Source organism: Salvelinus sp. IW2-2015, linkage group LG33 (assembly GCF_002910315.2).
Source record: "Salvelinus sp. IW2-2015 linkage group LG33, ASM291031v2, whole genome shotgun sequence".
NCBI lineage: Eukaryota > Metazoa > Chordata > Actinopteri > Salmoniformes > Salmonidae > Salvelinus > Salvelinus sp. IW2-2015.
The window spans coordinates 28,456,444-28,482,899 of record NC_036872.1 but is presented as its reverse complement, the minus strand read 5'-3'; the positions used below and the strand labels follow the sequence as shown (position 1 = coordinate 28,482,899).

Sequence of the window (26,456 nt, the reverse complement as noted above, 5' to 3'; positions counted from 1 at the left end):
ATAAGACTCCCGAACATCTAATCAAATGGCTTCCCAGACTATTTGCATTGCCGACCCCCCCCCCCCCCCCCCCCTTACACCGCTGCTACTCTCTGTTATCATCTATGCATAGTCACTTTAATAACCTTACCTACATGTACATATTACCTCAACTAATCGGTGCCCCCATGTATAGTCTCGCTATTGTTATTTTATCTGCTGCTCTTTAATTACTTGTTACTTTTATTTCTTATTCTTGCTGCAGTGAAGGAGAGCCCGCAGGTTTTGGTAGGGGGCCGTGTCAGTGGCACTGTATTGTCCTCAAAGCGGGCAAAAAAGTTGTTTAGCCTGTCTGGGAGCAAGACATCCTGGTCCGCGACGGGGCTGGTTTTCTTTTTGTAATCCGTGATTGACTGTAGACCCTGCCACATACCTCTTGTGTCTGAGCTGTTGAATTGCGACTCGATTTTGTCTCTGTACTGGGACTTAGCCTTAGCCATTCTGAAGTTAAAGTGCCTGTTTTCTGAGCCGTTGTCAATTACTGTATTAGTCACTTCTGTAAATCACTTTTGATGCTAATACAGGGGTCAAGTGTCTTGACAATCCCTGCCTATGTATAAGGCAGTTACGCAATTTCAAATGTTAGTCACTGCAGCCGAGGAAATGTGGTTTTAGTGGCTATAGGAGTTTCTTCACCACTCACACATTGATTCAAACCTTTCCCTCACCTCTGCCTAATGTGTTCTCCCAGGCTGCTACCACTAACATCAAGTCAGCCCTCAGTACCAGCAACAAGAAAACCACTCTAGCTGCAGACTTCCAGTTCCCCCCTGAGACCCTGTCCCGACTCAGCCTCAAACCTGCCAGCACAGTAAGACCTCCTGTACACAACAACCAGCATGAAATAAACACATTTTGGGTGAAATTAATGTAACACACACTAGTTGACCCTGTCCTGTGTCTCCATGGTGATACTGGGGGACAGTGGTGTTCTAAAACAATGTGCAGCCGCTACCAGATAGTCAGGCCTTCATCACCGTAGCTGATTGGAACTGATATGCTGGTGCAACTGAAAGTGAAGATTGTGATGCCACTGACATGTGTTCTATGTCAGTAAACGTGTGTGCTCCATGTCAGTAAACGTGTGTGCTCCATGTCAGTAAACGTGTGTGCTCCATGTCAGTTGTGTAAAGAGGGACAGAAGAAGTTGTCTGGAGAGCTGGAAGGCATCGGAGACTACGACTACAACAACACCAACGACACAGCCAACTTCTGCCCTGGCCTGCAGGTCTGTATTGTAACTCCCGTGTCAGTCTTATACAGTTTCCATTATGTGTCAAGACCACTACAGAGATATCGAACTTGCCACTGTATCATTACCCCCACTAATTCTATAGCTTCAGCCCTATTTTGTTAGTAGCTGGTTTTGTAATTATTTGGCTAATCTCTTTCTCGTCCTCTCTCTACATATCTATTTGACTCTCTATAGGGTGGGGACAGTGATGATGGTGAAGGTTTCAGTGGAGGTGCAGATGACACCCAGCCTTCCGCAGACGGTAACCTCGCCTCCTCACAAGACCATGACGACGTGTCCACCTATGGGGAGGACGACCTGGTGCCAGAACCACACCGGGTAAGACTGGTGGGAAGGGGAATGGTTATGGGGAGCCAGTGTTCAGCAAGTGTCATGCTCTGAAATTTGTGTAGAAATGAATAAAGACTAAATATTCTCCAAATAATTGAATGGGTAAACACCAATGTTTTGGGACCCAGTGCCGCCTTCAGGGTATAAATGCCCTGAAATGGCAGCATCATGTTTGAAATGTTGTTAAAGCCCGGCTTTGCCTTTCATTTCAGGTGAACAAGATTAAGATAAACTACGCCAAAACAGCCAAGAAGATGGACATGAAGAGGCTTAAGAACATCATGTGGAATCTTCTGACTGACAGTCTGGAAAAAACAGCCAAGGTCAATTTTAAAGTGTTTTCATGCCTCTCTTTGACTGGCTTCTATGGTTGGCTAATATGTTGTTGTTTTTTCCTCCATGCCTCTTCCTTGCAGACCTAGGTAGAAAATCAATAGCTTTTGCTCGACTCCTATCGCTTCTGTCCTCTCCTCACCTGCTTTTGAAAAAGGTCAAAGGTAGTCAAGGAGAGGAAACAAATGTGCTTGTATGAAGTGAGACTCTCCTGCTCCAATCGCGCTTCATCAGGAAAATCGGGCAAACATTTATTTTGGAATGCCAAAAGTAATGGCTAGATGTGAAAGACATTCTATAGATAAAAGGATAAGTAGCATATAGTTTTTAAATGTGTGCGTGCTTTTCTCCTATGAGAAAACAGCTGATTCAATGGGGGTGTGGCAGATTTTAAAACACTTCCGTGCTAGAAGCTGAAAGGATACTCTTGTGCATCCTCTGCTGAAGTAGGTAATCAAGGAGGTGAGCACTCCTCTGTTCGCCTACTAACAATTTGACACTCCTTGACCATGGAGTTTCCGGGTCATGGACAGACTTGCCCAATAGCTGACATGCATAAAGATGGCGACCCCCATGTACTTACTACAAATGCCTAATTTGCAAAGTTCACTGTGTTATACAGTGCTCCCCATTTACTATTGTATTGTATCTGCATTAGCACAATAAACTTGATTCCGATTCTAGATCCAAGACCATTTTAAAAAGCGAGAAAGTAGATTGTGCAGATTTATTGGCACATTGAACCATGTCCCGTGCCGTAGTTTAAAAACTGGGTATTGCTAAAACAATAACTTAATCTGAATTCCTCCATCTTTATGCACCTTTCGCCATTGAGAATCTTCCCTGGGTTCAAATACTATTCAAAAGCTTTCAAATACTTTGAGCGTTTGCTTAAGTCTGCCAGGAGTCCCAGGTCTGCACTTTTCGATTGGTTCCATTCCAACAGCCAAGCTGAATTTACCACAAATTACATTTGAAATGATTTCAAATAGTATTTGAACCCAGGACTGCTTCCTTGTGGTTGACAGTGTTATGTTTTGTTCTCAGCAGGAGATGGAGAATGCTGAGACTTCAGAGGTGTCTGGGGAGAAAGTCTTCAGTCAGACCACAAAGACCCTGCTTCAAAGGTACCAAGCCTTAGTATCACCACTGGGCCCATACTTAAATGGCTATAGTGTTTTCTCAGCTGCCATTGAAGAGAATTGTAGTTGTTTTGCTTCTTCTTTTCATTAAACTAGTAGTGAGATAGACATGTGTCATTTATTTAGACATTACTGCCAACTGAGGGACTTTGGATGGTGATGGTCCAAATATTAATTTGCTAAAAGGGATGTGGATGGGACATATGTGCTGATAAATAATGTAATAAAAGCCATGCATTGTTCTCCCTCTGCTGTCACTTCAGCCTGCCCCCCACCATGGCTCAGAACCTGTCTGTGCCCCTGGCGTTCGTCGCCCTGCTGCACTTGGCCAATGAGAAGGTGAGTAGCTACTTCTCTGACCTATTGCACAATGTCATTACTTAAATAAGTTGGTTCTAGATATGGCTATTATGTTGGCATGCAGTGGTAGTACATATCTACATTATTAACTTTTAGAGCTTTTATTAATTGAGCGGGTGTGTGGAAGCATTCACAAACCCTTTAATCTGCACAATTTATTTTGTCTGTGTTAAATATAAACTTGATATGAATCTTTCAGATAGGCGTCAGCATCAAGACTGTTTCCACTTGGTAGTTGAGCGTGAATGAAGAGTTAACCACGCCACTCAATTTTTTTTGTCATTCATTGTCTGTTTTCTTTAAAAAGAATTTGGAGCTTGTGAAGGTGGACGACATGTCAGATATCGTCATCAAGCAAGGTCAATGAAAAGGGCTAAACAATGGGACTTAAACAGAGACTTGTTTCCTTTTTCTCCTCAATCTGCTTATTCTCACCTTTTCTATGTATATGAAGAATTCCTGGCCATTCCCGCCATATTTAGGTGAAATATGTTATTTCTAGGAAATGTATAGTAAGTGTCCCTTTAAAAAGAATGAATCATCTGTTTATTACCTGAATAGTGTTTTAAACATATTTACCTGTACATTCAGTTGAACCTGTCCTTTTTTTGTTTTACATCTATTGTGTGTAAATAACAGTGGAGGCTGCTGAGGGGAGAGTGGCTCATAATAATGTCTGGAATGGTTTCAAACACATGAAAACCATGTGTTTGATACCATTCCATTCCGGCCATTTTTTATGAGTCGTCCTCCCCTCAGGAGCCTCCACTTGTAAATAATATAAATGCTTCACTCCTGCCTTCCTCAAGACTGTGTAATGTGTACATACCAAAAATAAAAGTTTGTTTTTCTACATTACACAGGAATCAGGTACAAGCAAACTGCAAGGTAGCTATTTTTAGGTGTGGTTATTTATGCTCTACCTTGTTATACATTCAGCTGGCGCCATTGGATTGTAGTGTACTCCCTGCAGCCTTGTCATGAATGTCCCAAACTGCACTCCTTTTTACTAGAGCTCTAAGGGAATGGGTGCCATTTGGGATGCAGACACAGGCTTAAAACCAGTTAGTCAGGGTTAACAGTGTGTGCGGGCTGGGTGATACCGCGTCAGCATGACTGGTAGAACAGGAGCTGCTGGGATGGGTGGAGTCGCTCACAATACATGCTCAGATCAATAAGTATGTTGTTACACCGCCTCAATAATCTCTCACCCCCCCTTCCCTATCTTGAATGACACACTACATTTGGAATGTAAAGCAGATAATTGTTTTCCATAGGTCCATTCCCAGCATTAACACTGTATTACATATAATGTAGGCCTACTGTATGAGATTTTGACATCAAAAGCTTACAGCAAACTACCTACAAGCAACCACACAACTGTCAACCTAAAAGCATGTCTGAGACTGAACCTGCATCAGATATGTAGTATCTGTCAGCATGTGATATCAATCCTTTTAGACAAGATCTATCTTTATCACTGGGACATTATTCTGGGCATTCAAGACAATAGTGAACTTGGGGGAAAACGAGTTCCAACTGGGAAAAGTAGTTTAATGGTCATTTAACTCGGAATTCCAAGTCGGAAAATGTAGGGCATCATTTTAGAGCTCTGAACTGAAGATCGCCGACGTCATGATTTGACCTCGTTTTTTCCCCTGAGTTCCCAGTTGTTTTGAACGTACTGAATTCGGGGATGTCCGAGTTCCCAGTTGTTATGAACGCGGCATCGGGCCAGCAGACAGCGGTTAGGGGGCTGGCGTCAATCGACCTGCTGTATCTTATACAGTTCTTGCACACAGAAGTTACAGGTAAAAGGAAACCGTTCCTTACTGTAGCACCCAGCACATACCAACGATGATCAAGAATCCTGATGTGAAAGTTTGTGGGCTAACCAGCACAACGACATTCTGAGTTGGGTCCATTTTCTTACCTGCTGCAGGTGCTCTAACGCCCTCGTGAGGATGCAAAGTGGAAGCAGAAGACAGAAGAGGTGGGTCAAGCCGAAGGACTGCACTTTAAGGGAGAGAAAAGTTCATGAGCAACAGGAGACAACGTAAGCTGTTCAGCAGGAACATCAAACTCGCATAATCCATTTTTTTTTTTTTAAGTTATACAAATTGGATGTATCGGGATTTAAAAAATAAACTCCGGTGGCGATAAACGAAGACTGAAGACAAATGGATAATGATTTGGTAGGTGCTGATCATGGAACGGTCGGTTCTTTTCTGGTGTGTTGTTGAACCAGTCTCAATTGAATCCACACATTAATAATAGCGTAACTTTCTCACTTGAGAATAAATGTAACAGGTTGATTGTGAGTCAACAGTCGCCTGTTTTGCTTACTTACAGTGTGTAAAGTTGTGAAAATGTTCTGTTTTGCCTTCATTCATTGCGCACATTCTATCTGACCAAGAGGTCGCTGGCAGTATCGCTTTTGCGGAAGATTGCGTTTGAATTGTTTAAATTGTAACGTTTGTGTATTTGACATGGCGCCTGTGCACCAATTGTTACTTTTGGTATTTGTTTTGATAATCACCACTAATTGTAGCCTATCTATTCCATAACGACAACAACAATCCATGAAAGTATACCCCTGTCAGAGCATATAAAGAGTCATTATGTAACACTTCAACGACTTTCGCTTGAATCGTCAGCTGGAAAATATAGGAGGATAGTCAAATATACCAAACTCAAATACTACACCTTACTTTTTATGGGCTCTATGGGAGAATACTTGGAGAAACCCGTATGAATGTAGTGTGGATTACTGTACTTTCTCCTCAGGAGTGGATGTCAAGTTTTGAATTGCCACTACAAGGGGGACTTCAGCTAAACTAACACAAACATACATTTGGCCTTTCTTGCCTGTAGCTGGATTGTTCGTTCCCGTCATCTCTGTTAACATGAAACAGTTAATACAGTAAATGGTTTGTCTGGTAATTCATCAGCCTGTTGACTCATCATATTCTCCAAATGAAGAAACATATACGCACAGGATTGAACCTAGGCTATTTTCTACTTCTGAGCTGAGTTTAGATCATTCACAAGGAAGTGGGCAGTTTGGTAGGCCTAATATTGCTTGCCTGGTGTCAGTTGCCTGGGTTGTATGGTCTTGGAGGGTAGATTGTAGACAGACCACTTGACAGGCTCTTCAGCATTAGTTTCTCCCAAATCCATTAGCTAGACACAGTCCAGCGTGTATCCAAGAGTTTGGTTCTGGGTTGAGGTTCAGAGATTACTAAAACATAAATGTCTGATTCATGAGTCAGTCCACAATATCCATGAGATGCACTTTAGAACAAAATAAAAATTAAAACCTGATACATTGTCATTTGCACATTGTAACTGACCAAAATGTGAGGGAAATGACTTGGTATTTACAAGTACATTTTAGAGCAACGTGGTACACAAATCAAGTGCTTAACCCCTGTTCAACATGTTTGGCATGCCAAGGAGTTGTCATATCACAAACAGACTGGCAGTTATTTACTGACCTAAGATCCATAATTAATCTAAATGATTTCCTCATTTATGTCAGCGAAGTGGTTATCTGTTTGATGTATCTCTGTCAAGGACAGAATACAGCCGTCATGCCGAGGTAGTGCAGTGTGTTGTGAGTTTGGATCTCTAACCAGTTGAAGGACTTTCAAAGCTTCAAAAAGGCTTGCTTCTCAAGTATTTGAATAAGATACTGTGTAATACTGTATGTAGCCTACTAATCTCTCTAACGTCAGTGAACTTCCTTTGTCAGTATGTAATGTTTCTCTCTTGGTGGGACTTGTCATTTGATAGCAGTCGACCATTCAGTGGGCCTTATACAGGCAAAGCCCTGTGCCAGGAGAAAGCAGGTTGTGAAGGGAGGAGACTGAGAACAGAGGGGGAGGGAGGGAGACGGGTTGTGACGCAGCAAAGCTTACCGTTTCCTGGAGACGCCTGTGTTTTTTGAGCCAGTGAGCCTGCTCATGGGGTTTGGAGAAGAAAGAAAAAAATGATTGCAACATGCACACTCACTCCTTTCTCTTTGTCTCACATACAAAGCCTAACACGTCAGCAACGTCTAATCGAGTCTTTTGCACTTTTAAGTGTAGTGAAGTTCCTCAGCAAACTAACTGGCTCTGGATGTCAAAACTAGCATTTCCTGGCTTACGGGGACCTTCAGACATGTAGTGTCAATTAAATGTGCCTATTTAAAATATATATTCCTGACATGGATTTTCATTGGATCTTGTGTGCGTGCGTCTGTTATTTTTGTGCAGATCTTACGTGATCATTCAAAGGCAGCTATGACATAAAGATATGGACATTCTTCTGACTAGAGCGTAAAAGGTTATTTGAGAAGTGATACAGGTGTAAAACTTCCCCACAGGGTTCTCTTCTTACTACTGTTAATGGATTGTTGATAAAACTTAGTAGGAATAATCTACACCATAACCCCAGTCAGCCCATTAGCAGCATTTGAGTACTTGAGTCCTTTATCATTGGCTTGATGGTCTATATTTCACACAGATATCCTCAGTTTATGAAAACACGTGCTGGATGATTGCTGAAGTGTATTTTCGTCATTGACCTCTTTCGCCTCTGTCTGTCTCTGTCTGTCTTCAGGAGCAGGGAGAGGTGGTGGAGCAGGACAAGGTGAGGACCCTGCAGTCTCAGGTGGAGGGAGTGAAGGACATCATGACCCAGAACGTGGACCGGATCCTGGCCCGGGGAGAGAGGCTGGACGACTTGATGGGCAAGTCAGAGGACCTGCAGGCTGGGGTTAGTCAGTCCTGCAACACTGCTCCACATCTCTATACATCTCTGTTCGACATTGTCTCTCTCCTCATCATGTGCTCCTCACTGCATTAATTTGTCCTCATTTAACATCTATTGTAACGTCATATTACATCCAATTATTGATACCTAAAGTATTCAATGGACCTAAAGAGTGAACCATGGTGTGGGTTTGTTCAAGGTGTACATTTAAAAAAAAAATCTAATTGCAGGCTACAAACTCTCTGAAATGTGTAGACTACATATCTGCAGTTTACAAAGCATTGATTACTGCAAAATGCTGCAAATGATAGAACTTCTGTGAGCGTGTTCCTAGTAGCGTCCCATCTCTTTCTCAGGCTGAGGACTTCAAGCACACGTCCCAGAAGGTGGCTCGCTCCTACTGGTGGAAGAACATGAAGCTGTGGGTGGTGATCGTGGTCATTGTCCTCGTCATAATCCTCATCATCGTACTGCTCAGCACTGGCGTCATCCCAACCAGCACCCCTGTTCCCTCACTCCCCAAACCTACTAAAATACCAAACTAGTAATGTTTTCCCCCACTGTGTTTCAATGTGTTTTAGCTGAGCTGGTTGCTAGAGAGGATGTCAGTGGGGTTTTTTGTTTTGAAAGATGGGGAAAACTTAGCTGCAATGGTATAGTGAAAGAAAGGGGGAATTGAGAGAGGGAAAGAGAGAATGGAGAGAGAGTCTGAAGAAGCATGAGAGCCTTTTGACCTCTATCCATGACCTGATACTCCATCATACACAAACTGCGGGAACTCATGTCATGACCTATGTGGGTTCTCATTGTCCCTGTACTCAGGCCTTGGAAACTCTGGCTAACTCCAGACAACCTGTTGTGAGAGAGGTGGAATTGAACAGCTAACAACTCCCCTTGCTGGTCCAAACGAGTGTCTCAAGCTCCTAGGACTACTGTCAGCCATCTCATAGCTTTGTTAATGTCTTCCTCTCATAGAATAGGCCAATGGCTTTCAGAACAATTGTAATTCAGCAATTGCTCAACTATTTCTTCCCACTTAAGGCTTCATTCATAAAAAATGTATTCATCCAGATAATGTAATCTTGACTAAATTGAAACGGTTAATTGCATAGTAGCTTTTGGTAGGCCTACCTGTATTCTTTAACTACTTGTGGGTTTTAACTCATCTCACTGCCCACTCCAATGTTACAATACCAGCCAAGCTTTGGGGAGGTCAAGGAGTTTACTCCCATGCTTGTATATAGTTATCTTACCTGTATATACATTTGTAAAGCACCCACATGGGGCCCTAAACCATCCCAGTAGTGTAACAATGAGGTTAATTTGAGGCTATTTATTAATGTTTTATTTTTCTCATCCCTACTGAACGTCTTTTCTTTTTTGTTTTTCATGACTGTATTAATGTTGTTTTTAATCAAAACCAATGAAAGAGAATGATATGGACCCCCTCCAGAGTCCTATCAGTATATATGTGGTTTAGAGATATAATTGTATTTTAGACAAGTAGGATGTATTGGGAATTTGGGCCCGTTTCAATTGCTATAGAATTCTATTATTTTGTTTTTCATTCATTGATGGAGTTCAATCATGTTATATCTGGTTAATTATAGAATAAATAGCATTTACTTCTGCAGTGATTTTGTTAATTATTCTGTTATCTAAGGATGGTTTCTGCCTGATCATAGGGTCACAAGAGGAAGACCCAGTACACTAACACAAAGAGGTTGGTAGAGTTGTTGAATGCACCATGGGAAATTCCTTAATTGTTTTTACTGTGTTCTTACTACTAGGATCACTCTAAGCTAAGCGGAAACAAGCAAGTCTTGAAGAAGTGCTTTCTTTGTGAATTGACAGAACATAATAGTTGAGCCATTACCACAACAGTCAGTGTTACAAGAGTTTTTAAACTAATATTTAATATCTTTGGTGGAATCATTAATAGTATTTTCTTGGACTGTAAATTTGATTTTCCAGTGGGTCCTTACTTTTAGGATTTTTACTCACCATGCATAGACCTCTCCAAATCTCCATCAATGTGTGATATCTCACAGCACAGATCTCAGACAGGAAGAGGGATGAGGTTGCTTGGATGTGATCTACAATGTCATCTTTAATCACAATGTCTCAAGTGTTGTACTGTATGATGGATCACAGCAGTTGGAAATCTGATGACATTATTTTTCACAATAGCACTGACTCAAATTTGACATCCTCTCTACTCTTGTTTCTCTCCAACAATGAATTTGAGGGTTTTTAACAAAGCACAGATATGTTCCGGGTAGCCTCTAAGAATAACATTGACGGATACGGTGACTGAGTTTTTCAGGAAGTGTATAGGATATGTTGTACCCACTGTGAGCATTAAAACCTACCCTAACCAGAAACCATGGATAGATGGCAGCATTTGCGCAAAACTGAAAGCATGAACCAATGCATTTAACCATGGCAAGGTGACTGGGAATATGGCAGAACACAAACAGTGTAGTTATTCCCTAAGTAAGGCAATTAAACAGGCACGTCAGTATAGAGACAAAGTAGAGTCGCAATTCAACGGCTCAGACATGAGACGTATGTGGCAGGGTCTACAAACAATCACGGATTACAGAGGGAAAACCAGCCATGTCGCAGACACATGAAGTCTTGCTTCCGGACAAGCTAAACACCTTCTTCGCCCGCTTTGAGGATAACACCGTGCCACCAACGCGGCCCGCTACCAAGGACTGTGGGCTCTCCTTCTCCGTGGCCGACATGAGTAAGACATTTAAGCGTGTTAACCCTCGCAGGCTGCCAGCCCAGGCGGCATCCCTAGCCACGTCCTCAGATCGTGCGCAGACCAGCTGGCTGGAGTGTTTATGGACATATTCAATCTCTCTCTATCCCAGTCTGCTATCCTCATTGGCTTCAAAATGTCCACCATTGTTCTTGTACCCAAGAAAGCAAAGGTAACGGAACTAAATGACTCGCCCCGTAGCACTCACTTCTATCATCATGAAGTGCTTTGAGAGGCTAGCTAAGGATCATATCACCTCTACCTTACACCCTAGATCCACTTCAAATTGCTTACTGCCCCAATAGATCCACAGACTATGGAATTGCCATTGCACTGCCCATTGCCCTCTCCCATCTGGACAAGAGTAATACCTATGTAAGAATGCTGTTAATTGATTATAGCTCAGAATTCAACATCATAAACGTCCTCTCGCGTTTATATTCGTCAAACTTGTGTAAATATTTGTATGAACATAACAAGATTCAACAACTGAGACATAAACTGAACAAGTTCCACAGACATGTGACTAACAGAAATGGAATAATGTGTCCCTGAACAAAGGGGGGGTCAAAATCAAAAGTAAGTCAGTATCTGGTGTGGCCACCAGCAGCATTAAGTACTGCAGTGCATCTCCTCCTCATGGACTGCACCAGATTTGCCAGTTCTTGCTGTGAGATGTTACCCCACTCTTCCACCAAGGCACCTGCAAGTTCCCAGATATTTCTGGGGGGAATGGCCCTAGCCCTCGGTCCCAGACCGATCCAACAGGTCCCAGACGTGATGGTCATGGTAGAACATGGTAGGTCACGCTGGCCATGGTAGAACACTGATATTCCTGTCTTGCAGGATGTGACGCACAGAACGAGCAGTATGGCTGGTGGCATTGTCATGCTGGAGGGTCATGTCAGGATGAGCCTGCAGGAAGGGTACCACATGAGGGAGGAGGATGTCTTTCCTGTAACGCAAAGTGTTGAGATTGCCTGCAATGAAAACAAGCTCAGTCCGATGATGCTGTGACACCTTCGGTGTAACGCTCATTCCTTCGACGATAAACGTGAATCCAACCATCACCCCTGGTGAGACAAAACCGCAACTCGTCAGTGAAGAGCACTTTTGGACTTGCCAGTCCTGTATGGTCCAGCAACGGTTGGTTTGTGCCCATAGGCGACGGTGTTGCCGGTGATATCTGGTGAGGACCTGCCTTTCAACAGGCCTACAAGCCTCAGTCCAGCCTCTCTCAGCCTATTGCGGACAGTCTGAACACTGATGGAGGGATTGTGCGTTCCTGGTGTAACTCGCGCAGTTGCTGTTGCCATCCTGTACCTGTCCCGCAGGTATGATGTTCGGATGTACCGATCCTGTGCAGGTGTTGTTACACGTGGTCTGCCACTGTGAGGATGATCAGCTGTCTGTCCTGTCTCCCTGTAACGCTGTCTTAGGCGTCTCACAGTACGGACATTGCAATTTATTGCCCTGGCCACATCTGCAGTCCTCATGCCTCCTTGCAGCATGCCTAAGGCACGTTCACACAGATGAGCAGGGACCCTGGGCCTCTTTCTTTTGGTGTTTTTCAGAGTCAGTAGAAAGGCCTCTTTAGTGTCCTAAGTTTTCATAACTGTGAACATAATTGCCTGCCGTCTGCAAGCTGTTAGTGTCTTAATGACCGTTCCACAGGTGCATGTTCATTAATTGTTTATGGTTCATTGAACAAGCATGGGAAACAGTGTTTAAACAGTGAAGTTAATTGGATTTTTACAAATTATCTTTGAAAGACAGGGTCCTGAAAAAGGGACATTTATTTTTTTGCTGAGTTTAGTACCCTCCAAGCTCATTATTAAGCTCGGGGCCCTGGGTCTGAACCCCGCCCTGTGCAGCTGGGTCTTGGATTTCCTGACGGGCCGCTCCCAGGTGATGAAGGTAGGAAACAACACCGCCACTTCGCTGATCATCAACACAGGGGCCCCACAAGTGTTCATGCTCAGCCCCCTCCTGTACTCCCTGTTTACCCATGACTGCGTGGCCACGCACACCTCCAACTCAATCATCAAGTCTACAACACAACAGTAGTAGGCCCGATTACCAACAATGACGAGACAGCCTACAGAGAGGAGGTGAAGGCCCTGGGAGTGTGGTGCCACGAAAATAACTCACTCAATGTCGACAAAACAAAAGGAATGGATCGTGGACTTCAGGAAACAGCAGAGGGAGCACGCCTCTATCCACATCGATGGGACCGCGGTGGAGTATGTGGACATTTTCAAGTTCCTCTGCATACACATCACTGACGATCTGAAATGGTACACCCACACAGACAGTGTGGTAAAGAAGACGCATCAGCGCCTCTTCAACCTAAGGAGCCTGAAGAAACCCCCCACAATTTTTTTTACAGATGCGCAATTAAGAGCATCCTGTCGGGCTGTATCACCGCCTGGTACAGCAACTGCACCACCCGTAACCACAGGGCTCTCTAGAGGGTGGTGAGGTCTGCGCAACACATCACCGGGGGCAAACTACCTGCCCTCCAGGACACCCACAGCACCCGATGTTACAGGAAGGCCAAAAAGATCATCAAGGGCAACAACCACCCGAGCCACTGCCTGTTCACCCCGCTATCAACCAGAAGGCGAGGTCCTTACAGGTGCATCAAAGCTGGGACCGAGAGACTGAAAAACAGCTTCTATCTCAAGGCCATCCGACTGTTAAATTTCCATCATTAGGCGGCTTCCACCCGGTTACATCACCCTGCACCTTAGAGGCTGCTGCCCACTGGCCACTTTCATACTGGAACACTAGTCACTTTAATTATGTTTACATATTTTAGCTTTACTCATCTCATATGTACAGTTGAAGTCGGAAGTTTACATACACCTTAGCCAAATACATTTAAACTCAGTTTTTCACAATTCCTGACATTTAATCATAGTAAAAATTCCCTGTCTTAGGTCAGTTAAGATCACTACTTTATTTTAAGAATGTGAAATGTCAGAATAATAGTAGAGAGAATGATTTCTTTCAGCTTTTATTTCTTTCATCACATTCCCAGTGGGTCAGAAGTTTATATATACTCAATTAGTATTTGGTAGCATTGCCTTTAAATTGTTGAACTTGGGTCAAACGTTTCGGGTAGCCTTCCACAAGCTTCCCACAATAAGTTGGGTGAATTTTGGCCCATTCCTCCTGACAGAGCTGGTGTAACTGAGTCAGGTTTGTAGGCCTCCTTGCTCGCACACGCTTTTTCAGTTCTGCCCACAAATTTTCTATAGGATTGAGATCAGGGCTTTGTGATGGCCACTCCAATACCTTGACTTTGTTGTCCTTAAGCCATTTCGCCACAACTTTGGAAGTATGCTTGGGGTCATTGTCCATTTGGAAGACCCATTTGCGACCAAGTTTTAACTTCCTGACTGATGTCTTGGGATGTTGCTTCAATATATCAACATAATTTTCCTGCCTCATGATGCCATCTATTTTGTGAAGTGAACCAGTCCCTCCTGCAGCGAAGCACCCCCACAACATGATGCTGCCACCCCCGTGCTTCACGGTTGGGATGGTGTTCTTCGGCTTGCAAGCATGCCCATTTTCCTCCAAACATAACAATGGTCATTATGGCCAAACAGTTCTATTTTTGTTTCATCAGACTAGAGGACATTTCTCCAAAAAGTACGACCTTTGTCCGCATGCGCAGTTGCAAACCGTAGTCTGGCTTTTTATTGCGGTTTTGGAGCAGTGGCTTCTTCCTTGCTGAGCGGCATTTCAGGTTATGTTGATATAGGCCTCGTTTTACTGTGGACATAGATACTTTTGTACCTGTTTCCTTCAGCATCTTCACAAGGTCCTTTGCTGTTGTTCTGGGATTGATTTGCACTTCTCGCACCAAAGTATGTTCATCTCTAGGAGACAGAGCGCGTCTCCTTCCTGAGCGGTATGACGGCTGCGTGGTCCCATGGTGTTTATACTTGCGTACTAATGTTTGTACAGATGAACGTGGTACCTTCAGGCGTTTGGAAATTGCTCCCAAGGATGAACCAGACTTCTGGAGGTCTTAGCTGATTTCTTTTGATTTTCCCATGATGTCAAGCGAAGAGGCAATGAGTTTGGCCTTAAAATACATCCACAGGTACACCTCCAATTGACTCAAATTATGCCAATTAGCCTAACAGAATCTTCTATAGCCATGACATAACTTTCTATGCTGTTTAAAGGCACAGTCAACTTCGTGTATTTAAACTTCTGACCCACTGGAATTGTGATACAGTGAATTATAAGTGAAATAATCTGCAAACAATTGTCTGAAAAATTACTTGTGTCATGCACAAAGTAGATGTCCTAATCGACTTGCCAAAACTATAGTTTGTTAACCAGAAATTTGTGGGAGTGGTTGAAAAACAAATTTTAATGACTCCAACCTAAGTGTATGTAAACTTCCAACTTCAACTGTATATACTTTATTCTATTCTACTGTATTTAGGCTATGTCACTCCGACATTTGATTTGATAAAGTGCAAATATTATATTATCATGGAGCTTCTCACATGACATTTTACACACATGACCAATCCTCATGAGATCCTGAAACAACAGATTCTGATGTTAGAAAGTGAGAGCCCATTTATACTATATAGGGAATGGTAAGTAGGCATTCTGTCCGGATTCTGTTTGGAAGTTATGTGGCTGTGACTAATGCCGCATTTAAAACAACTTTGAACTCAAGTCATGACACCCGTGATCTTCAGGTAGGAACGTCGGAGCTGTAAAAAGAGGCCCGAGTTCCTGAGTTGGAATTCCGAGTTGGATGACAGTTCAAATAGATTTTTCCCAGTCAGAGCTTGTTTTTTTCCCAGAGTTCCCAGTTGTTTTGAATGCACTGAAGTAGTAAGTATGAAATTTCTGAGTTCCCAGTTGTTTCGAACACAGCATAACATCATCCTAAATTCTCCATATTACACAATGATGGAAAGGGAGACCAGACTGGGCTAAATATGTTCTTTGTGTTGGTGTGGAGCAGACCCAGAATTGACCCATTGTAAACCGGGCCTGAGAGAGTCTGGTTAGTACCACATGACATGGCACAGCCTCACGTGGTGGCTGTCATCTACCCTCATACAGAAACATACTGGCCATAGGCCAGTTTAGGTAAGTGCTATGATGGGCCGGGACATCTTTAACCCAGTGGATCAGTCTAAATTGGGTGTTTTGCATAGAATTATCATTAATGGCCTAATAATGGTGGCCTCAAGGGGAAAAAAATTAGCAGTGTGTTACTTTGAGGTCCCAGTCCGTCCATGCCCCCTACACAATCAGGGGCCCAACCCTGGGCATAGTTCTTGTGTGCTCTGATAAAGCCAAGGCAGGCAACCAGGGTTATAGCTCTTTTTCATGTTTACCATTAAGTCAATGTTGACAGATGGCGGCGATCCAGAGAAAATCCTGCCTCCCCAGGTAACCTATTTCTTTTTTCTTTATTCTAATTTCAGTTAAAGGACAGTTAATCAAAATATATGAAAACCTAATGTTAGTGTTGCTTTAATGTCATATTGGAGGACAACAGACATCTTGCATGACCTTGATTACAAACATACCAAGCATATTCATGTACAGTGCACGCTGACAAAAAGTGTGGTTTCCGTTCACATTCGTGTTCCTGTTTTGGTTTTATGTCTCACAATCCTGACAAGGGAATAGTTGTTATGCTGAAGTCATGAAATAATATGCATTCAACTCAGTGATCATATTATTCTGACTGCAAGTCCCTACTGCAATGTTGGGCAGTCGCTAGCAAATGGAATATACATTTTTTTGTTTGTTTAACTGTGAGAAAAGCTCTACTTCCTCTCACTGTTATTACTTCACTTTCAATTTCATGTTTATTTTTTTAAGTGTGGTTAGTGATCTCTAACTCCACTCCTCCCTTCCTCTCTTATATGTCCTGTTTGAAAGTTTAATATTATGACTCTGTCACTGTATGTCAGTTGTCATAAGTGGAATGTAGGTTTTCATCAACTATAACTTTTATGGCTAGCGTTATTTGTTATGTATTATAACTGAAGTATAACAGAGTAAGGAAATCACACATGGACCTTTTGGGGTTCAGCTAGAATGATAAAATAGTATTAACAGAACAGGGTGGACACTAGAAGAACAAGGAATTTTGGATGGAAGTTGGTCGCCTATAACACCATGTTTTCAGAGCCACCAGTGGTGTAAAGTACTTAAGTAAAAATACTTAAAAGTACTACTTAAGTAGTTTTTTTTGGCTATCTGTACTTTACTTTACTATTTATATTTTTACCAACTTTTACTTTTACTTCACTACATTCCAAAAGAAAATAATGTACTTTTTACTCCTTACATTTTTCCTGACACCTAAAAGTACTTGTTATATTTTGACAGGAAAATGGTTGAATTCACACACTTATCAAGAGAACATACATGGTCATCCCTACTGCCTCTAATCTGGTGCTCACTAAACACAAAAGCTTTGTTTGTAAAAGATGTCTGAGTGTTGGAGTGTGCCCCTGGATATCCATCAATAACAACATAAGAAAATTGTGTCATCGGGTTTGCTTAATATTATGAATTTTGAAATGGTTCATACTTTTACTTTTGATACTTTAGTACATTTGAGCAATTCCATTTACTTTTAATACTTAAGTATATTTAAAAACCAAATACTTTTAGACTTTTACTCAAGTAGTATTTTACTGGGTGACTTTCACTTTTACTTGAGTCATTTTCTATTAAGGTATCTTGACTTTTACTCAAGTATGACAATTGAGTACTTTTTCTACCACTGAGAGCCGCCATATAATGACCATTGGTGACAGTGAACACAGACTGGGACCCCATTGTTTGAATTTTGCAGCCTGTTGAATGGCTACCAAATTGTCCTAAAATGTTAAATTTCATATTGTGTGTTTTTTTGTTTTCAATCCCTTCTATGTGTTTGATGCTTAATCAAAAGGTTGACTATGGTCATATACTCATTAGACTAGCTACTGTCATAGTAGGCATGGGTGAAAAGAAAAGTAAAAGTAAATGGCTGAATATGAATATATCATTTACAAGACTCTACAATAGAGTAGTAGAAGTTTAAATGGTATAGGCGAGGTGTACGTTTTTCCGTTTCACCTAGGAAGTCTGATCCATCATCAAACAACCATCACTCCAATACAGTGACGTAAGGCCATGACGTCAAAGGGTCTGTTCTGTTGACTTCCAGATAGGGGTAGTGTGGGAAAGTGTCACCCGACCCGACCAGCAGACTGTAGACCAGACCAGGAAAAAGAAAGAATATTGACTAAAAGAAAGATAGAAACTAACTGTAATCAATTACAAATGAGATACGGTGAAAATCAACTTTGCGATATCTGAAAGCCACCTTGGATAAACGCAACGTTTGTTCTGACACAAAGGTTTATGCCAAGACGCTCCTCTCAATGCATTGGGTTCGGTGACAGCTTTGGACAGGAATAGAGATAGTGACGGGAGAACAATGGTAAGTTTATATATATATTTTTTTATTTTCAGCAAATTAAAGAATAAAAATGAGTGTATTAATATGTTTATGTTTTCATAAATTAGTTTCTGCACTTCTATTGTACACACGGTACCTGTAGGCTCAGAAGCGTTTTTTGTTGTTGTCACTGTCACTACATTAAGCTACAGCCTTGCGTTGAATTACATTTGACCGTTTTCCCACATTGAACTTGACTGATTTTATGTAAAATACACCTTATTTAAAGGCCGTGTGCTACAGTCATAATATTGCCTTTTTTATTTTAGTTTAGTTTTGGTTTTCATTTATGAGAGATCATACAAAATTCAAACAAATTCATGCAAATAGATTATTTTATACAGACCCATGTGAGTTTTTATGAAAATGGTTTGTGAGTGTCATTAGAGGGTCAGGTTAATAAGTTAGAGTAGTACTCAATCAACCAAACTTAAATGATTAGATATGTTTTATTATGCTAGTTGATGAAATTGCTATGTGTATTCTGTGGACAACAGTTATAGACCCAGGTCTGTTAGTCTATCCTATAAATATCTGTAAAGTCCATGAGCAGACTATCCCTGTGCGCTTGATTGAACTAGACATGTAAAAATACATATTGTCGATTTGTGAGAGGGGGTTTCCTAGCTAAATGCCAGGTACTCTGTTGAGGCTGGAGTGAGTGAGGAAGGGAGTGAAGGGAGGAAGGAAGCAAGGAGGAGAACTGGAAAAGGCAGCAGTTCCTGTGTTAAGATTCTGTCGCCGGTTGATTTTAAACACAGACTATTCCTCAGCTATGAAAACTTCATTGGTGGGGGCCGAACTTAAACAGTGAAACGCATTTCCTCAAAATGTATGTGTCAATCCAATTTAACTTAAGCAATCCAGTAGCCTATTCACCATATGACAGCTGTAATAGTAAATAGAAATGGGAAAGAAATCCACCTTTCATTAAAGCTTGTATAACTCATGATGTATTGACCGGTAATGTATAACAGCTAGTCCTAACTTGTCACTACGAGGGCACTGAACTAGTGTTCTAACCTGTCCATATCTCATTCCGGTTCTGTGGGTCTAAAAGGGTGTTATTGACGGTGAGATATGGAATCACCAGAGTTACTGAGATTGTACTTGTTTTGTTTGCTCTCTTGGTTTCCTGTAAGTGTCAGCGCAGTCAGCATCCTTGACTCCTGAAACACTCACTTCCCTGTCCGGCACAGAGGGTAAAAGGTCAGGGATAGTCCCGTCAGGATATAAATTATGTTATGTTCAGTCTATTATTATACTGCCTAAATATCATGTTTTAAGTAGGCCTTCTTATTCACCTACAGTACATGTAGGCCTGAATCCTATCTTGAGATTTGTGAGTTTCCGTTCAAGCCTTCCATTGATATCAATCAATGTATTTACCTGAAAGTTAAGTGAAGCGTGCATATCTCACAGTTAGGATGTGGCTGCTATAGTAGATTTTGGTGGAATGCAAGAGTGTCATTGTCACAGTGGGTTGCCCAACATTTGTTGCCCCAGGCTAAAGTGGTTATTTGTTTGTAAAGCTGTAGCGTGCCGCCATGTTCCTCCAGATAGTCAGAGCTTACAGTAAACTGTCACAAGAATTTTCAATTCCAATGATAATAACAATCAATCAATAACTCTGACCAATCCCCTAGATCTGTAAGACCACGGGTTTAATAATAATTAGTCAAAGACTCAGCTTATGAAAAAAGATAGTACCGTTTATTCAGAGAACGTTCTGAAGTCCACAATACAAAGACATCCATTTTATAGCGGTGCACATACTTCCACACAAACAGTAGATATCATACGCACATACACACATCATCAGAATATAATTTTATGATTCTAATCAATTTCATACAATTATATGGTTTCAGGGTGGAATATTCTAATCATTAATTTAAACATATAAATTGCCATGTTCCTCCAGATAGTCAGAGCTTACAGTAAACAGAACCCTCCAAGTCATCCAGATGTCCAGGCTCACCTGCCCCAGTTCAGTTGTTGGCCGTCATCTTCCTGTTCTGTCCTGTTTTCCCCCTATGGAAGCTTAATCTCTCAGCCATTATGACTAATAATTAATGTTAATGTGAACAATGCACTGTTGTTAACCACTGCATAGGTTACACAACATAAAATACATAAAATATCACCTTTAACATGGTAACACAAAGACGGGGACAGATGTTGAAAAAATGTATGTGAGCTATTCATTGTGTCAATTATTGTGTCCGTACCTGCCCCTATTCAAATAAACCATACATCAAATATGCACAAAATCAGAAGTGGTTCCAACTAAGTCCTGTGGCCTTACCAGGATGTATCTTCCATTAACATCAACTTGTTTGTTGTGTGTTCAGGAGAATGGGAAGAACCGCCTGCAGCAGGCCCAGGATGAGGTGGAGGAGGTGAAGGTGATCATGCTAGATAACCTCAACAAGGCTGCCGAGAGGTCAGGCAAGCTGGGAGATCTTGATAACAGGGCAGACGAACTTCTGGAGAAGGTGATTGTTGTACTTTATGGGTGCTCCCCAAATGGCACCGTATTCCTCGATAGTCTACTACCTTTGAACAGGGCCTATAGGGATCTGGTCAAAAGAAGTGCACTATATCGGGAATAAGGTGCCATTTGGGACGTACCCTAAATTAAGAGGCGTAATAAGAGACGTCTTCATGGAACCAAATCATGACTTAATACAAAACACAAACATAATTTGAAGATACTGACTTTGAAGGCCGTACTTTGATGATTGCAATGCTATAATACTGATTAAACTTTAGGTGCGTTTCAGAGAGACACAATAGCACAAAAAGTTTCTCCTTTGGAATTCTCCTTTGGTGTGTCTCATGGTAGTTTTCCAATGTTCCATGGTTCCATACGAGTCCAGGGAATAGCCAGGAAATATCATATTGCTGTCTATAAATACACGTTAGGTGGAGTTGGAGGCGAAAAATAATGGACAATTTACATCCTGATTGTGGTTTGCAGTGATATTTTTAGAAAGGTATTTCCTATTGTTGTAATATTAATGAAACCCACTGGTCTCCCTCTGTATTAAGAGAGGGGTGTCCAGGACGTGCCACAGGGCGCATGTCCGTCCTGGTCAACCCTGGGGTCAACCAACCAMGTCGCAGCGTTCCCATATGTTATGTTACAGCCTTATTCTAAAATATATATWTWTTTTTTAATCTCATCAATCTACGCACAATACCTCATAATGACAAAGCAAAAACAGGCTTTTAGAAATACCTTATTTACATAAGTATTCATAAGTACCCTTTGCTATGGGATTTGAAATTGAGCTCAGGTGCATCCTGTTTCCATTGATCATCCTTGAGATGTTTCTACAACTTGATTGGAGTCCACCTGTGGTAAATTAAATTAATTGGACATTATTTGGAAAGGCACACACATGTCTATATTATGTCCCACAGTTGACAGTGCATCTCAGAGCAAAAACCAAGCCATGACGTCGAAGCAATTGTCCGTAGAGCTCCGAGACAGGTTTGTGTCGAGGCACAGATCTGGGGAAGGGTATCAAAAAATTTCTTCAACATTGAAGGTCCCCAAGAACACAGTGCCCTCCATTTTTCAATGGAAGAAGTTTGGAACCACCAAGACTCTTTCTAGAGCTGACCGCCCGGCCAAACTCAATTGGGCAAGAAGGGCCTTGTTCAGGGAGATGACCAAGAACCCGATGGTCACTCTGACAGAGCTCCAGAGTTTCTCTGTGGTGATGGGAGAACCTTCCAGAAGGAAAACCATCTCTGCAGCACTTTACCAGTCAGGCCTTTATGGTAGAGTGGCCAGACTGAAGCCACACCTCAGTAAAATGCACATGACAGCCCGCTTGCAGTTTGCAAAAAGGAACATAAAGGACTCTCAGACCATGAAAACAAGATTCTCTGGTCTGACGAACCAAGTTTGAACTCTTTGGCCTGAATGCCAAGCGTCACGTCTGGAGGAAACCTGGCACCATCCCTACGGTTAAGCATGGTGATAGCAGCATCATGCTGTGGGAACGTTTTTCAGCAGCAGGGACTAGGAGACTAGTCAGGATCAAGGGAATGATGAACGGAGCAACGTACAGAGAGATCCTTGATGAAAACCTGCTCCAGACCTCTCAAGACCTCAGACTAGGGCGAAGGTTCGCCTTCCAACAGGACAATAACCCTAAGCACACAGCCAAGACAACGCAGGAGTGGCTTCGGGACAAGTCTCTGAATGTCCTTGAGTGGCCCAGACAGAGCCCGACCTTGAACTCGATCGAACATCTCTGGAGAGACCTGTAGATAGCTATGCAGCGACACTCCCCATTCAACCTGACAGAGCTTGAGAGAATCTGCAGCTTGTAGTGTAATACCCAAGAAGACTCAAAGCTTTAATCGCTGCCAAAGGTGCTTCAACAAAGTACTGAGTAAAGGGTTTGATTACTTATGCAAATGTCTATTTCAGTTTGTTTTATTTTATACATTTGTAAAAAAAATCAAAAAATGTGTTTTTGCATTGTCATTATGGGGTGTTGTGTGTAGATTGATGAGGGAAAAAACAATTGAATACATTTTAGAATAAGGCTGTAACGTAACAAAATGTGGAAAAGTCAAGGGGTCTGAATCCTTCCCGAATGCGCTGTAGTTCTCTGAGAACACACTGAGCGGCTGACTGTGGCTTGTGCCCCAAATTACACCATATTCCCTATATAGTGTACTACTTTTGACGAGGCTCTGGTCAAAAGTAGTGCACTATATAGGGAATAGGGTGCCATGTGGGACGCAGAATAGTTCTTTGAGGACTTGCTGGTCGTCTGACTGGGTCACTGGGATAAACAAAACAGCAGTGCCAAGAAAACAAACACCAGTCTATATTCTTTGGAAAAAACATTGAGAAAGTAGTGTGCACTGTAACTAAAGACTTCTGTCTACCGAATTGTCAGGAAATGGTGGGTTTCATGACATAATGGTTTCTTTTTGGAGTTTAAAATATATACAATGCAGTGCAGCCTCAATTGCAGATATATAGAATACCCCCCTCCATATTCAGACAGATATAGAATCATAGGGTCTTGGCATGAACATCGGACTAACTTTTAACATCTTATGATGATGTGTTTTCAGAGTAAAGCTTTCTCAAAGTCTGCTCGGAAAGTGAAACAGCAGAAGTGGTGGAAACACATGAAGATGAAAGTGTTGCTGACTGGCGTAGGGGTCGTCATGGCAGCCATCATCATTGGGATTATTGTATGGTCAGCATCTGGACCTGACGACGGAGAGCAACCTGCTGCAGGGCAACCCACCTCAGGACCTTAGGATCCAAGACTGTCTGTCAGAGCAAAGGACATGGAAGAAATGAAGATGGAGGATGGAGATGGACACAGGGGCAGGCGAGACCTCAGAGGAAATAAGGAGTCAGTCAAGACAGAAATAGTGGAGGTAGATAAAGAGTGAGGTTTTCTAGCCTGGTCCCAGATCTGTTTGTGCTTTTGTCAAATACATTGCTGTCATTGTCAAGCCAAACATTTGGCATGATAATGAGTGACAAGAAGTTGGCATGATGATGGCACAAACAGACTGGCACTCAGGCTGTAGGTTTTCCACCTGAGCTCAAACTAGGTTTTGTGGGTTGACTTTTCTGAACTATGCAATCTGTGATATTGTTTGTTTTTAGAGGCATTTCAGGCTCTGTGATCTGTGTGTAGATCGTTGAATGAAATGGTACCATCACCAGCTCAGCTGCTTCCCCATTCGGTATCATCTTCAACTGGCCCTAGTTGGTCAGGCTCACTGGTTTCACATTCATACTCAGAAATGCTTCAGCCTCACCATGAGATTTGGTATAGGTGAATGTTTTGTCAATTCAAATTAATCATATTGTGCCTTTGGAGTGTAAAAAATCCCCATTGGATGAATTGTGTGACCGTTTCAAAGTATTCCATTTAAGCTGTAAGGGGACATCACATAATTATATTTCTCATGAAATGTTATGAGTAATTTCTTCTCATAATTTCATTATTCGTTTTTACGGTCAAAAGAAATATATGAAAATGAACTTAATTTTGATATGTACATAAAACGCGGTTATGTTTGAGGCCAATTTGGGCAATGCAGTGTGAATATTTATATTTCATTTTTCATTCATTGTCTTACAGGTAATCAATGTGTACAGTATAAAAAAAACAGTGCTGAGAAATCACATATCTTCAGTTGTCCAATATCTGTTTTTTGTATTTTATATTTGTTACAGACTTCCCTTGCCCCTTTGTTGTTTACTCTTGACTTACTAGTATTTGAAATATATATGTAAAACTGTAGTGCATTGTAAAATAAAAGGAATTGACCAGATATATCTGCAGAGAATCTTTATTTTGAATTGTGTGTACAACTGACAGTTGTTGTGTGTACAATTTACATTTGTACACCATAAAGTTACTTTTTATTTGAGAGAGAGACAAAGATTCCGAAAAAGGTCCAGTTACCAGGACTACAAATTCCAACTAGACACACAAAAACTATTCATACCTCAGTCTAAATGTAACAGTATAGCTTCCGTCCCTCTCCTCGCCCCAACCTGGGCTCGAACCAGGGACCCTCTGCACACATCAACCACCGTCACTCATGAAGCATCGTTACCCATCGCGCCACAAAAGCCTACTTCTAGGTCTCAGAGCGAGTGACATCACCGATTGAAACACTATTAGCGCTCACCACCGCTAACTAGCTAGCCATTTCACATCGGCCACACTCACTCCCCTTTTGACCTCCTCCTTTTCAGCAGCAACCAGTGATCCGGATCAACAGCATCAATGTGTTTTAACTTTAGTTTTAACTTTATTCCGTCCCCTCGCCCCGACCCGGGCGCGAACCAGGGACCCTCTGCACACATCAACAACAGTCACCCACGAAGCATCGTTACCCATCGCTTCCCAAAAGCCGCGGCTCTTGCAGAGCAAGGGGAACCACTACTTCAAGGTCTCAGAGCAAGTGACGTCACCGATTGACACTATTAGCGTGCACCACCGCTAACTAGCTAGCCATTTCACATCGGCCACATAAACATCAGCACCACAGGTAACGTCCACAAAGCTGTGAACGATATGAGACAAGGCAAGAAGGGACTCTGCATGCAGAATTCTGCAAAAACATCCTCCATGTAGAACGTAAAACACCAAATAATGCATGCAGAATTAGGCCGATACCCGCTAATTATCAAAGCCCTCACCAACAGAGAGATGAACCTAGAGAATAGTCCCTTAAATTATCTGGTCCTAGGGCTCTGTTCACAAACACAAACAGACCCCACATAATCCCAGGACAGCAACACAACTAGACCCTACAAAATCATGAGAAAACAAAAATATAATTACTTGACACATTAGGAACAATTAACAAAAGAAAAGATCAAACCAGAATGCTATTTGGCCCTAAACAGAAAGTACACAGTGGCAGAATACCTGTCCACTGTGACTGACCCAAAATTAAGAAAAGCTTTGACTATGTACAGACTCAGTGAGCATGGCCTTGCTATTGAGCGAGGCCGCCGTAGGAAGACCTGGCTCTCAAGAGAAGACAAGCTGTGTGCAACAAAATTAGGTGGAAACTGAGCGGCACTTCATAACCTCGTGCCAAATATATTACCATTTTAGAGACACATATTTCCCTCAGATTACACAGACCCACAAAGAATTAGAAAACAATCCAATTTTGATAAACTCCCATATTTACTGTGTGAAATACCACAGTATGCCATCACAGCAGCACGATTTGTGACCTGTTTCCACAAGAAAAAGGCAACCGGTGAAGCACAAACACCATTGTAAATACAACCCATATTTATGTTCATGTATTTTCCCTTTTGTACTGTAACTATTTGCACGTCGTTAAAATGTACATAGCCATAATATGATATTAGATATGTCTCTATTCCTTTGGAACTTTTGTGTATGTAATGTTTACTGTTKATTTTGT

The 26,456-nt window shown here is 41.9% G+C and overlaps 2 protein-coding genes across 8 annotated transcripts in view; both read left to right on the top strand.

Moving 5' to 3' along the window:
* LOC111957672 (vesicle-associated membrane protein 8) overlaps positions 1 to 9,850 on the top strand; it is a 45,981-nt gene extending 36,131 nt beyond the window's left edge. For 2 of the 7 annotated variants that reach the window (XM_070437068.1, XM_023978590.2), the window contains exons 12-19: positions 731 to 850; positions 1,163 to 1,267; positions 1,469 to 1,612; positions 1,837 to 1,947; positions 3,005 to 3,084; positions 3,363 to 3,438; positions 8,065 to 8,220; positions 8,574 to 9,850. In XM_070437068.1, coding sequence (XP_070293169.1) covers positions 731 to 850; positions 1,163 to 1,267; positions 1,469 to 1,612; positions 1,837 to 1,947; positions 3,005 to 3,084; positions 3,363 to 3,438; positions 8,065 to 8,220; positions 8,574 to 8,762 — 981 coding nt within the window. In that variant the 3' untranslated portion in view covers positions 8,763 to 9,850. Of the gene's footprint in view, positions 1 to 730; positions 851 to 1,162; positions 1,268 to 1,468; positions 1,613 to 1,836; positions 1,948 to 3,004; positions 3,085 to 3,362; positions 3,439 to 3,658; positions 4,318 to 5,290; positions 5,655 to 8,064; positions 8,221 to 8,573 lie in introns of those variants that run through there. The other 5 variants (XM_023978591.1, XM_023978594.2, XM_023978593.2 and 2 more) reach the window with 5 other exon arrangements.
* An 8,354-nt stretch (positions 9,851 to 18,204) lies between these two features.
* Positions 18,205 to 24,408, top strand: vamp5 (vesicle-associated membrane protein 5). Its single transcript, XM_023979404.2, has 3 exons — positions 18,205 to 18,482; positions 20,855 to 20,998; positions 23,610 to 24,408. Exons 1-3 carry the CDS (start codon positions 18,480 to 18,482, stop codon positions 23,799 to 23,801), a joined length of 339 nt encoding a protein of 112 aa, XP_023835172.1. The 5' UTR covers positions 18,205 to 18,479; the 3' UTR covers positions 23,802 to 24,408.
* Positions 24,409 to 26,456: the final 2,048 nt, after the last annotated feature.